General features: G+C 47.5%; 1 protein-coding gene across 1 annotated transcript; it reads left to right on the top strand.

Moving 5' to 3' along the window:
- Window positions 1-3,331: 3,331 nt before the first annotated feature.
- Window positions 3,332-7,361, top strand: LOC139394533 (zinc finger protein 180-like; the record flags this gene model as incomplete). The annotated part of the gene is made up of 3 exons (XM_071142623.1): window positions 3,332-3,707; window positions 6,391-6,805; window positions 6,890-7,361. Coding segments are annotated over exons 1-3 (1,212 nt in total), but the record flags the coding sequence as incomplete, so codon positions are not given.
- Window positions 7,362-13,322: the final 5,961 nt, after the last annotated feature.

Here is a 13,322-nt window from a genome sequence, read left to right as displayed (position 1 = left end):
ATCCCTCAGGTGAGCCTCCTGTAAAAAACAGAAATCAAACCCCACACCCTCTAAATAACAAAAAACCGCCCTCCTTTTAACATTATCCCTTAACCCCCTAACATTTAGACTAAAAAAAGAAACAGAACTATTCATTTAATTATTTACAACAAATAAAAACCCCAAAACCCAAAGAAAAACCAGGAGACTCACCCGATGCTCCCCTGGTCCATCTCCACCGGCGGGGACGTCCTCTCCTCTCCTGACGCCCCCCCCGTCCTCCATCCCAACCCATGATCCAGGCAGTGTGTTGGGTCCTCCCTCCCCACCCACCACCCCCCCCTCCCCGTTTGCCTCGGGGCTGCATGTAGGGGACCCCATCTCCCCAAACAGGAGTTGGGATCCCTCTAGCAAACAACCCACCGACCCCTCACTGGAGTCATCCACTAAAATGCAAGGGGCTGAGGCAAACCGGGAGGACAAATTACCCTCCCCTCCCCCCCCGCCACTCTCTTAACCCCCCCCTCCCCCTCCCTCTCACTTCCTGCCAAGCTCCCCCTCTTTATCCCTTTCTTCTTTGGTGAAGGAGGTAGCGGGGAGACACAACGTCCCATCCCCGCTAACCCCTCCACCAAATCCCTCATTTCGACCTCGAGGAAGCCTGGCAGGCTGTCTCCCCACTCCTTCCCCCCATCCCCCCCCCCCTCCCCTCCTAACTCCACTCCTCCCTCTTTCTCCGTCACTGTCCCCGTTCCCTCTTCCACTCCTTCTCGTACCACTGTCCCCTTCTCCCTGTTCTCAGCTCCTCCACCTTCTTCCGTCCCCTTTTTCTTCTCTCCTTCTGTTCCATTCTTTTCTTCTCCTCGCCTCTTTCTTCCCACCTCATCCTTCTTCCTGCGCCGTCTTTTCCCCTGTGCCATCCATGCAATCCGCACACGTCCTTTCTTTCCTCCCCCCATCCCCCGCTCCCCCCCCAGCTGCAGACGCGTATGACCTGTGACGAGCCGGGCAATCACGCCACAGGTGTGCTCTTGAGCCACACCCGTGGCAAGCCTTGGGCTCGTCACACTCCTTGGCCTCGTGCTCTTCCGACCCACAAAAACGAAATTTCTTGGCGCTGCACGAGGCCAGGATATGGCCGTAGGCCATACAACGCCTGCAGAACGGGGGCTGACGTGCATAGTAGAGTGTTCCCCTGTCAGCCCCCAGGGAGAACATCGCCGGAGGATGGAGGTTTCCATCCACACTCTTCGGGGACTCCCTGAGTAACGCCTGGAACCCTCTCCTCCCGTTCCAGAAACCCAGGGAGTCCCTGAGGTACCTCGCTGAGAAGACATTGTCCATGTATCTCCCCAGAAAGGCCCTCACATCTTCATCCTTCACGTGCGGATTGTACATGTTTACGTTGACCACCCTGAAGTTGTTCTTTGCCAGGCTGGTCACCGCATAATGGCACAGGGGTCCTTTTCTTTCCGCTTCCTTTGCCATCTTCAATACATCATCATGTTTCTCTTGCTTGTGAAACGTCACATCAAAACCCTTTTCATTTGGGTTGCCTTGAAGGCAGAGTACTTCCTTCACCTCTATCCTGAGGCATCCCATCAATATGGTCCTTCCAAAAGTTTCCCTGCCCCAAGGTTCCATCTCCTTTTCAGTCCATGAAAATCTTACGGTATTTGCTATACCAATCCCCGGAACCGACCAGGTTTGCTTGTTTGTATTCATTTTTCTTCTTCAAAAAAAAGCTCTCTTCAGAAAGAAGCTTCAACCTGAAATGAAAACATCTTTAACCAAAAAGGTGGAGCAACTAAAGGTGTTGACTCTCCACATCTATCAAGACAACTGGAGCACTGGGCCAGACACTCTTAAATAGAACCTGGACCAGCTCAGGTGAAACACATACTGACTAATGAGGTGGTACCAATCAGTGCACCCTCCGTGCTAACGAGCTATACGTGCTAAAGTCCAACCTCAAAACATAAATGGAAAGACCAAAGCCTGTAACACCTTCCCCCTTTAGACAACAAATATATCCTATATTTTTGTTGGACATGGTTGCTCACCCCAAACAGAAAACGTCCATTTCACATAATCAACTACAATGCTTCTACAATATAAACATGGTGTCTACTGGCTGTCAACAATTAAAAACAAGAAAAAACACATATTTCTAAATAATAATATACAATCGTATTATTAAAAAAATATCATTTTTCTTTCAATAGAATCCTAAAACTCACTCAAAGACAGGAATTTGATCACCTCAAAGACATTCATACCTAAACTGCACATTAATTTGCCAAGGTAGAGTACATGATCAGTGAATATATTAAATGTACAGGCTACAATGTGGGGATCTCATGCATAGTAATAACTACATGTATATACGACTTGCATCCTTGGTACAACATGATCATATATTCTTCTCAATCCATAGGCTTCATTAATGTCATTCAGGCTGTTTTGAAGTTGATACAACTAGCTATGATAGCTGAGGTTCATAGCTAGGTTCTGAACTAATATGTATACCAAACATTTGGGTCCATACACAGATCGGCTAGATAGCTAGCTACACATCCATGGGCATTCAGGGATTTTAATCATCCACTGCATAATAAGCAAGAACAAGAATAACAAGAACATAGCAATCTACGCGATTTCATCTATCTGCATGGCAAATATCAGCAAGTTAAGCTTACAAAATTGCACATTCAATTTGCAGTACATTTTTCAGCTAGCTAGATTCTATACATCCACTGTTTTACAAAATGACAGCCTGGTGTGCTGGCCATCTTTGATCCATTTCTTGTCTGTGTAGGGGTACCCCTCTCTCCTAGTATTTCTGTCTGCCATCTTTGCTGAAGAAAGTCTAACAGTCACTAGTGTAGCAGCAGCCTCCCCCGGTCCTAGTGCCGAACCGGTAGGACTTTTAAAATGCGATGGAACGGTTGACGAAAAAAAGAAATCACAGAAAAAATATATGGACTGATATTGATTTATTTAGTGGGGGCTAATATATATTTTAGTTCTAGCGATGTCCCTGATTCCTACCCTTTAACTTTTTGTCTGATAATAAAATATACATTTTTACTCAACTGCGTTACCCACTCCAGTCAGCAGATGGCGGTCTGAGACTTTATGCTGTTGGTGTGACGTATAATCTAGTGGACGGAACGCTTCTTTCAACAGCAACAGTAAGTTATCCACCTCGGTAGCTTGCTAGACAAAAAAGCTGAACCAGTAAAGCTCTTTAGACGCTTTCGTGTTTATTAGCCACTGTATTTTAAACACACTTCTTTTGTCTAGTTAGTTATCCGATTTAATTTAATATTTACGGCGTTGTTGTTATTAGTCAGCTAGCAGTCTGGTTAAGTTAGCATTAGCATAGCTAACATCCGCGACCATGCGGTCACTAAGCTACTCTCCTTCTGCTAAAGAAGAGGTGGATATCACAGTAAAACAAGAAGTAGAGGCCGTTACTGTGAAAGAAGAGGAAGACGCGTTCAGAGTGAAAAAGGAGGAGGATGTTACAGTAAAACGAGAGGAGGATGCAGTTTATAGAGTGAAAGAGGAGGAGAGAGAGATGACTGTTACATCGAAAAAGGAGGAAGAAGAGGAACCTGGATATCTGGGCCCGGTTTTCCGAATGCATCTTAAGGCATCCAATGGTTCTAATGCTGAATTTAGCCAAAATGTGATTTTGAGAAACCGTAACCTGACTAACACTAGTAAGTACTGTCTTAAAAACAGAGGCACAAACTCTGCAGTTGTTGAACTGATGTTTGGTGTTAAAGCAGAAATCTGCAATTGCTACATTCATGTTATGACTTTTAAATAATTGATTTATAGCCATTGATTCTTGAAGAATATAACACATGCTTCATGAGCTTAGTTCAACTGTTGAACCCCATCAGAACCCAGAATAAGCTTTTTTTACTTTAATGTTTAGAAACAATGTAAATAACACTGTATCGCCTCAAAATGTCAGCTCGGGGATATGAACTTGCAACCGGTTACTAGTCCAACGCTCTAACCACTAGGCTACCCTGCTGCCTCAACATGGTTAAAACTATAATGTTGATATCATGGATGGTCAGTCCTTGCATCCATAGGTCTGTCTGTAGTTACATTTATCCAAACCCATAATCATTTTATTACCAAAACAGTGGTGAAATGACAGATTTGTTATTGTTTGAACTACAGATTGCTGGATTGTGTTTTTTTTTAAAACCACAACAAAATGGCTGCCTAGAGACTTGGTAAACAGCTGAGGGATGGGGGAAGGAGACCCATTGCTAACCACTCTCAAATTCATAGAGAACGATATTGTAGAAACCATAACCCAACACCGAGCGACCTCGTCAAGAAGTTCAGACATCTTGGCGTAACAGTTATAAGGTGTTGACTTGACAGTCGCTGGACCCAGGTTTGAGTTCAGCTCAGTCCCTCCCCCTGAATTCAATACACTATGAATACAAGGACTGGCCATCCATGATGTCATAATGATAATTTAACCAGTTTTCTAGGCTATATAGTATATTCTAGAATTAATCCATGATGTCATAATGATAGTTGCTGACTTTTGCCTTATACCTGCAGCAAATGCCTCTACCCCGTCTTCTGGCTGGGCAGAGGACTTTAGGATTTTAGTTACTGCGGTGTAACAAGGGCCTAGCCGTGCGGCCCTACCAACCCTTCTATTTCTTCGTAATGGCCCTTCGCGTGAGTTGGGTTTGTTCCTTCGTTCACGTTGTCACTCCCTTATTTTCCGGTCTAGTATGAGGCCTTGGATAGATATACTCCCATTTAAATATTCAGAGTGTTATGGATTCTTCCTATAATTCCTTACCTTCAAGTTTCTTTTACCTCTGTATATATCAATACCTAATAACTTCTTCTATTGGTTATTATGCTCGTCAGCTAGTAGTCACTTGGAAACTAGTATTGGTATATATTTTGACACACAATGACAGTTTTTTTATTTTACCTTTATTTTACTAGGCAAGTCAGTTAAGAACAAATTCTTATTTTCAATGACGGCCTAGGAACAGTGTTCAGGGGCAGAACGACAGATTTGTACCGTGTCAGCTCGGGGATTCGAACTTGCAACCTTTCGGTTATTAGTCCAACGCTCTAACCACTCGGCTACCCTGCTGCCCCAAATATTCTTTAATTGGTATTCTCACAGCACTAACGCTAGATTCCAAATTCCAATATCCTAATACACTTCCAACTCTGTGTATGGACTCAATATATTGTAACGGGTACTTGGCTGTTTCCTTGTATTGCTAATCACATCTGTACTTGATGTCTCACTGTTTTACTGCCGCTTTGTCTGTGATCAAGAGGTGTCAAGACCCCTGTGTTTCAAATATGGTTCTCGTCTAACAAAAAGCGTATAGTGCAATAGTAAATTTACCTATGAGGATTCTCCATATGAAGTCTGTCTCATATGTCAGTGAGGATCATGCCTCTCTTATGATCTCTGTTCTCTTTATATACCTTTTTACAGGGGAAGTTCGCAAGTTTCTGGAGCTGTGGCTAAACCACACTTTCACACTGACACTGCCCTGCTGCTTGCACCGGCCGCTTACTCGGGGACTGTAGATTGCTTACACTGAGTGCTTACTCGGGGACTGTAGATTGCTTACACTGAGTGCTTACTCGGGGACTGTAGATTGCTTACACTGAGTGCTTACACTGGGACGGTAGATTGCTTCTTACGTCATCTTAGACCTGTGTCTAAATGGAAGCTTCTTATTCTAAATCTAGGTCATGCACTACTAACTCCCATTCTGCTGCTTCCGTGTTACTGTTGGCTGATTCTACTTAATGATACCAGCTGGTTGTTTCTACCACTTGAGGCGGCGTAGGTGGCATGTCAAGCTTCAGCTGGGAGAAGTCTATGATAGGTATCTCCTCTGCTTCCCCCTGTTGTCCAGTTTCTGCAGGTGTGGTCCATGAGGTCCCGTGAATGCCTTGTGTTGCTGTACCCATTGCTTGATGGAGTGGGCAGATTCTTTTCATCTCTTGTCACACCAGATACACGACATCCATAACTAGTGGTTTCCTCATTAGCATGGAGGAGTTTATGCAATCAAATTGCCCTCGTGCCGCAATTTTAGAAAACACAAAGGGGCCTGTATTGTAGACCAAAAGTCTTCTACCACACTGCTTAGAGTTTCAACAACATGAATAACTTATTTCTAGTCTACAATCTTAGATGTCACTACTAATGTGAAAACAAGACAAAATATGACTTCTTGCTCATTTTAAGACAAAAATTTTAACATTCATTACAGACGTCAATTGTTGTACAACATCATGGCTATGCTGTTGGCATCAACTTTTACACTGGATTACCACTGTTGTGGGCCTTTAATCATCTGTCTGACTTTGTTGTTCACACAGGAGAGAGACGTGACTATCGTGGATCCTCTGGGGAGCCTCAACAACCTCATGATGCTGAGGAGACAGAGAAGAGTCTCTCCAGATCAGAACACCTCAATAAACACCCGCAGAGACCCACAGGGAAGAGAACTCACTGCTGCTCTGACTGTGGGAAGAGATTCACATCATCAGGCATTAAAATTCATCAGAGAACACACACAGGAGAGAATTCTTATAGCTGTGGTCAATGTGGGAAGAGATTTACTACATCTGGCAACCTGACTCAACACCAGAGAACACACACAGGAGAGAAACCTTATAGCTGTGATCAATGTGGGAAGAGATTTTCTACAACTGGCCACCTGACTAAACACCAGAGAACACACACAGGAGAGAAACCTTATAGCTGTGATCAATGTGGGAAGAGATTTGCTACATCCGGCAACCTGACTCAACACCAGAGAAAACACACAGGAGAGAAACATTATAGCTGTGATCAGTGTGGGAGGAGATTTGCTACATCTGGCAACCTGACTCGACACCAGAGAACACACACAGGAGAGAAACCTTATAGCTGTGGTCAATGTGTGAGGAGATTTGCTACATCTGGCAACCTGACTCGACACCAGAGAACACACACAGGAGAGAAACCTTATATCTGTGGTAAATGTGGGAGGAGATTTAGTCGATCTGGAGATCTGACATCGCACAAGAGAACACACACAGGAGAGAAACCTTATAGCTGTGGTCAATGTGGGAAGAGATTTGCTTCATCTGGCTCTCTGACTCTACACCAGAGAACACACACAGGAGAGAAACCTTATAGCTGTGGTCAATGTGGGAAGAGATTTGCTTCATCTGGCTCTCTGGCTCTACACCAGAGAACACACACAGGAGAGAAACCTTATAGCTGTGGTCAATGTGGGAGGAGTTTTTGTCGATCTGGAGATCTGACAGTGCACAAGAGAACACACACAGGAGATAAACCTTATAGCTGTGGTCAATGTGGAAAAGGTTTTAGTCAATCTGGCTCTCTGGCTCAACACCAGAGAACACACAGGATTGAAATCTCATAGCTGTGACCAGAGATAATCTGATAAATGATCTCTGATCAAATATTAGAAAATACATACATGAAGTAGTTGTTTCATGATTTCAATGAATTAATGTCACAATGTAGAATTTTTTAACATTGTAGTAGGCGTATTGTAATGATTTCACAATGTAGAAGCCTAAACGTGTGCCCACTTGGATCAAATCAAATTTATTTATAAAGCCCTTCTTATATCAGCAGATATCTCAAAGTGCTGTACAGAAACCCAGCCTAAAACCCCAAACAGCAAGCAATGCAGGTGTAGAATCACGGTGGAAGGCCAAAATCTAGGAAAAACCCTAGAGAGGAACCAGGCTATGAGGGGTGGCCAGCCCTCTTCTGGCTGTGCCGGGTGGAGATTATAACAGAACATGGCCAAGATGTTCAAATGTTCATAAATGACCAGCATGGTCAAATAATAATAATCACAGTAGTTGTCGAGGGTGCAACAGATCAACACCTCAGGAGTAAATGTCAGTTGGCTTTTCATAGCCGATCATTAAGAGTATCTCTTCTGTTCCTGTTGTCTCTAGAGAGTTGAAAACAGCAGGTTTGGGATAGGTAGCACATCCGGTGAACGGGTCAGGGTTCCATAGCCGCAGGGAGAACAGTTGAAACTGGAGCAGCAGCACGGCCAGGTGGACTGGGTGTCCCCAAGGAGTCATCATGCCAGGTTGTCCTGAGGCCTGGTCCTATCTCGTTAGCATGTAGCATGACGCACTGATTGGTGTCACCTCGTTAGTCAGTATGTGTTACACCTGTGCTGGCTTGTCCATCTCGTAATTGGGAAGGTGTTTCACCTGAGCTGGTCCAGGTTCTATTTAAGAGTGTCTGGCCCAGTGCTCCAGTTGTCTTGATAGATGTGGAGAGTCAACACCTTTAGTTGCTCCACCTTTTTGGTTTAAAGATGTTTTCACTTCAGGTTGTAGCTTCTTTGGTCTTGAAGAGAGCTTTTTTGCTCTTTTTCTTCTTCTTCAAAAAATAATGAATACAAACAAGCAAACCTGGTCGGTTCCGGGGATTGGTATAGCAAATACCGTAAGATTTTCATGGACTGAAAAGGAGATGGAACCTTGGGGCAGGGAAACTTTTGGAAGGACCATATTGATGGGATGCCTCAGGATAGAGGTGAAGGAAGTACTCTGCCTTCAAGGCAACCCAAATGAAAAGGGTTTTGATGTGACGTTTCACAAGCAAGAGAAACATGATGATGTATTGAAGATGGCAAAGGAAGCGGAAAGAAAAGGACCCCTGTGCCATTATGCGGTGACCAGCCTGGCAAAGAACAACTTCAGGGTGGTCACCGTAAACATGTACAATCCGCACGTGAAGGATGAAGATGTGAGGGCCTTTCTGGGGAGATACATGGACAATGTCTTCTCAGCGAGGTACCTCAGGGACTCCCTGGGTTTCTGGAACGGGAGGAGAGGGTTCCAGGCGTTACTCAGGGAGTCCCCGAAGAGTGTGGATGGCTACCTCCATCCTCCGGCGATGTTCTCCCTGGGGGCTGACAGGGGAACACTCTACTATGCACGTCAGCCCCCGTTCTGCAGGCGTTGTATGGCCTACGGCCATATCCTGGCCTCGTGCAGCGCCAAGAAATTTCGTTTTTGTGGGTCGGAAGAGCACGAGGCCAAGGAGTGTGACGAGCCCAAGGCTTGCCACGGGTGTGGCTCAAGAGCACACCTGTGGCGTGATTGCCCGGCTCGTCACAGGTCATACGCGTCTGCAGCTGGGGGGGGAGCGGGGGATGGGGGGAGGAAAGAAAGGACGTGTGCGGATTGCATGGATGGCACAGGGGAAAAGACGGCGCAGGAAGAAGGATGAGGTGAGAAGAAAGAGGCGAGGAGAAGAAAAGAATGGAACAGAAGGAGAGAAGAAAAAGGGGACGGAAGAAGAAGAAGGTGGAGGAGCTGAGAACAGGGAGAAGGGGACAGTGGTACGAGAAGGAGTGGAAGAGGGAACAGGGACAGTGAGGAGTGGAGGGAGGAGTGGAGTTAGGAGGGGAGGGGGGGGGGATGGGGGGAAGGAGTGGGGGGACAGCCTGCCAGGCTTCCTCGAGGTCGAAATGAGGGATTTGGTGGAGGGGTTAGTGGGGATGGGACGTTGTGTCTCCCCGCTACCTCCTTCACCAAAGAAGAAAGGGATAAAGAGGGGGAGCTTGGCAGGAAGTGAGAGGGAGGGGGGTGTGGAGGGGGAGGGGGGGGTTAAGAGAGTGGCGGGGGGGGGGGGAGGGTAATTTGTCCTCCCGGTTTGCCTCAGCCCCTTGCATTTTAGTGGATGACTCCAGTGAGGGGTCGGTGGGTTGTTTGCTAGAGGGATCCCAACTCCTGTTTGGGGAGATGGGGTCCCCTATATGCAGCCCCGAGGCAAACAGGGAGGGGTCGATGGTGGGTGGGGAGGGAGGACCCAACACACTGCCTGGATCATGGGTTGGGATGGAGGACGGGGGGGCGTCAGGAGAGGAGAGGACGTCCCCGCCGGTGGAGATGGACCAGGGGAGCATCGGGTGAGTCTCCTGGTTTTTCTTTGGGTTTTGGGGTTTTTATTTGTTGTAAATAATTAAATGAATAGTTCTGTTTCTTTTTTTAGTCTAAATGTTAGGGGGTTAAGGGATAATGTTAAAAGGAGGGCGGTTTTTTGTTATTTAGAGGGTGTGGGGTTTGATTTCTGTTTTTTACAGGAGGCTCACCTGAGGGATGGTGGGGATGTGTGTAGATTTAAGAGGGAGTGGGATAAGGGGGAATCTTTTTGGGGCATAGGAGGGGTGCACTCAACAGGAGTAGGGATTTTGTGTGGGCATAGAGAGGTTAAAATAGAGAACACTTTTGTAATAATGCAGGGTAGAGTTTTGGGGATAGATGTTAAGTTTAGAGAAGCTAGATATAGGTTAATTGGGGTGTATGGGCCACAGGTGGCGGCAGACAGGAGGGAGATGGTGGACTGTCTGGCGCCCCTGTGTGTTACAAACAGGCACTTGGTGATAGGAGGAGACTTTAATATAGATTTAGGGTTAGGCGGTGATAGCAGTGCAGGTGCCATCTCTGGGCTAATGGCTTGCCATGGTCTGGTTGATGGTGGCCTGCACACTACTCCGGCAATGGTCGGTCCTACATGGCGCAACTCCAGGGGGGTTGCGCGGAGGCTCGACTACATTTTTGTATCCAGGTCTTTGGGTCAGTTGTCTGGGCGGCTGTTGCCTGTTTTCTTCACGGATCACGACGGGGTGTTCCTGCAGGTGGGGTCGCCAGTCTGCCTCTTCGGTAGGGGGTACTGGAAGTTAGATCGGGATATACTGGAGGAGCAGGCTTTCGTTGATGCATTTTTTTGTTTCTTTCGGAGGCTTGACGGCCTCCGGTCCATGTGCGAGGGGGTGTTAGAGTGGTGGGATTTAGTCAAGGGGAGGATAAGGGCTTTTATAATAGGATATTGTAGAAGGAAAAAAAGGGAGGAAAGGAGGGAGGTGGATCGTATCCAAAGGTTAATTGAACTCGAGTACGAGGCAGGCAACCTCGGCGGGTCGATTGACTGGGAGAGATTCGCAGCCCTAAAGGCGCAGCTCAGGGAGCTGCAGGAGCAGAAGGCTCGAGCTTTCCTGGAGCGTGCGCATAGTGGCTTTCTAGAACATAATGAGACTTGTTCCGCTATGTTCTTTAAGTCGGTTAGGGCCAGACAGAGTAGGAAGGTAATGAAGGGAGTTAGGGAAGAAAATGGTAGTATAGTAAGTAAACCAGAGGAAATGGTCAGAGTGACAACTGATCATTTCCAAGGTTTATTTAAGGAAAGGGAAATAGATGTAGAGCAGGGAAACGTGTTTTTAGAACACTTGTCCCGGCGGTTGCCAGAGGACATTAGAGACGTGATGGAGGCCCAGATCTCACTAGAAGAGGTTGAGAGCGCTCTTAGGAGGATGGGAAAAGGGAAGGTGCCTGGGATGGATGGGCTGCCGGCTGAGTTTTACCTCAAGTTTTGGGGTATACTTGGACCAGTGGTTCTCGAAGTCTTGAAGGCCATCCTTGAGACGGGGGTCCCGGGGGGATCAATGGCTGTTGGTGTGCTGTCACTTCTTTATAAGAAGGGGGAAGCAACTGACCTTGGCAACTGGCGGCCATTGACCATGCTGTGCGTAGATTACAAGATTCTTGCAAAGGTTTTAGCAGACCGGTTGCGCACAGCCCTTCCCTACGTCGTCCACGAGGATCAGACGTGCGGGGTAGAGGGCCGCTCTATAAGATGGAACCTACAGTTGATCAGGGATTCCATCGCTTGGGTTGAAGATAGAGGGCTGCCTTTAATGGTAGCAGCGCTAGATCAGGCGAAAGCTTTTGATCGCGTGAATAGATCTTTTCTATTCAGGGTGTTAGGTAGATTAGGATTTGGGGAGAAGTTTATAGGATGGATCCGTACTTTATATGTCGGAGCGGGGTGTCGAGTTAGTGTAAATAGTCACTTAGGTGACGTTTTTGACCTCTCGTCTGGGGTCAGGCAGGGATGCCCACTCTCGGCTCTCCTCTTCGTTCTGTACATGGAGCCTCTGGGGGCTGCCATTAGGGCAGACACAGGGGTGGAAGGCTTGTTGATCCCTGGAAGCGGTGGGCTGCGTGTTAAGATGACGCAGTACGCCGACGACACTTCCTTGCTGTTGTGCAAGGACTCGTGCCTGACAAGGTCCCTTGCCATCTTTGGGGATTTCACCCGAGCGTCGGGAGCAGTTCTGAACCATGCAAAGTCTTCCGTCAAGTTTTTCGGAAGATGGCGCGGTAGAACGGATGTGCCTGGGGGGTTATCTCTCTGTGAAGGGGCCCTGAGGATTCTCGGGGTTCATTTTGAGACCTCCGGCTCAGCGACGCTAAACTGGAACATGCGTATCGCAGTGGTACAGAGGAAGCTAGCAATGTGGAAGGCTAGGTATTTGTCTTTTATGGGCAAAGTCCTGGTCCTAAAGGTGGATGTGTTGCCGTCTCTTTTGTATGTGGCATACATCTACCCATTGCCGGCTTGTCTGAGGAGGCCTCTAGTGAGGCTTGTGTTTCAGTTTATGTGGAGTGGCAGGTGCGAGTGGGTCGCCAGGGCACGCATGATCTGTCCCATCGGGGAGGGAGGTAGGGGGGTACCACATTTCCCCCTCAAGCTGGACGCCATTTTTGTTTCTTTCTTGTTGACGGAGCTTGCTCGTCCGGTTATACACCCGTCCGGTTACCTCCTGCGGGTGTTCTTCTCGTATAAGGCGAGAAGCGTAATGGTGTGGTCTAACGCGGGTCCTCGGGCGGAACAGCTGCCGTGGCATTTTGGCCATGCGGCCAAGTGGCTGCGTGCGCACCCCGAGGTTGAAGTTGCCCGAGTAGGTTTAGACCACAGGCACCTGTACGAGGAGGTCAGGCAGGCAGGGAGTCCTGCGCCTGTAGCGGGCATCTCGTCAGTGGTCTGGGAGGGAGTGCAGGCGCGGGGCCTGGACAATAGGCTCAAGGACCTGAATTGGTTGGGCCTCCATAAGTGCTTGCCGGTACGTGCCATCTTGTACCGGTATAGTTTGGTGCAATCCCCCACCTGTCCAAGATCCTCTTGTGGCAGGGAGGAGACTGTGCGCCATGCCTTTTGGGACTGTGCCTTTGCCGGACTAGTCTGGGCTAGGGCACGGGTAATGCTAGGTGTGGTTAGGAGTGATTTTGTTGTGACATGGGCTAGGCTAGAGAGAGGCGTAGGGAGAGCAAAGGGAACGGATAGGGACAGGTTTCTGCTCTGGCTTCTCATGAGTCTCTTTAAAAAGGGACTGTGGGAAGCCAGGCAGAATTTAGTCAAGACAGGGAGAGATTGGGGGGTGGAAGGGATAGTGAGAAGGGTGGAAGGTGATTTGAGGGGG

This window comes from Oncorhynchus clarkii, unplaced genomic scaffold (genome assembly GCF_045791955.1).
Source record: "Oncorhynchus clarkii lewisi isolate Uvic-CL-2024 unplaced genomic scaffold, UVic_Ocla_1.0 unplaced_contig_391_pilon_pilon, whole genome shotgun sequence".
Taxonomy (NCBI): Eukaryota; Metazoa; Chordata; class Actinopteri; order Salmoniformes; family Salmonidae; genus Oncorhynchus; species Oncorhynchus clarkii.
Note: the sequence above shows the minus strand (reverse complement) of the source record. Positions and strands in the feature narration are given on the sequence as shown.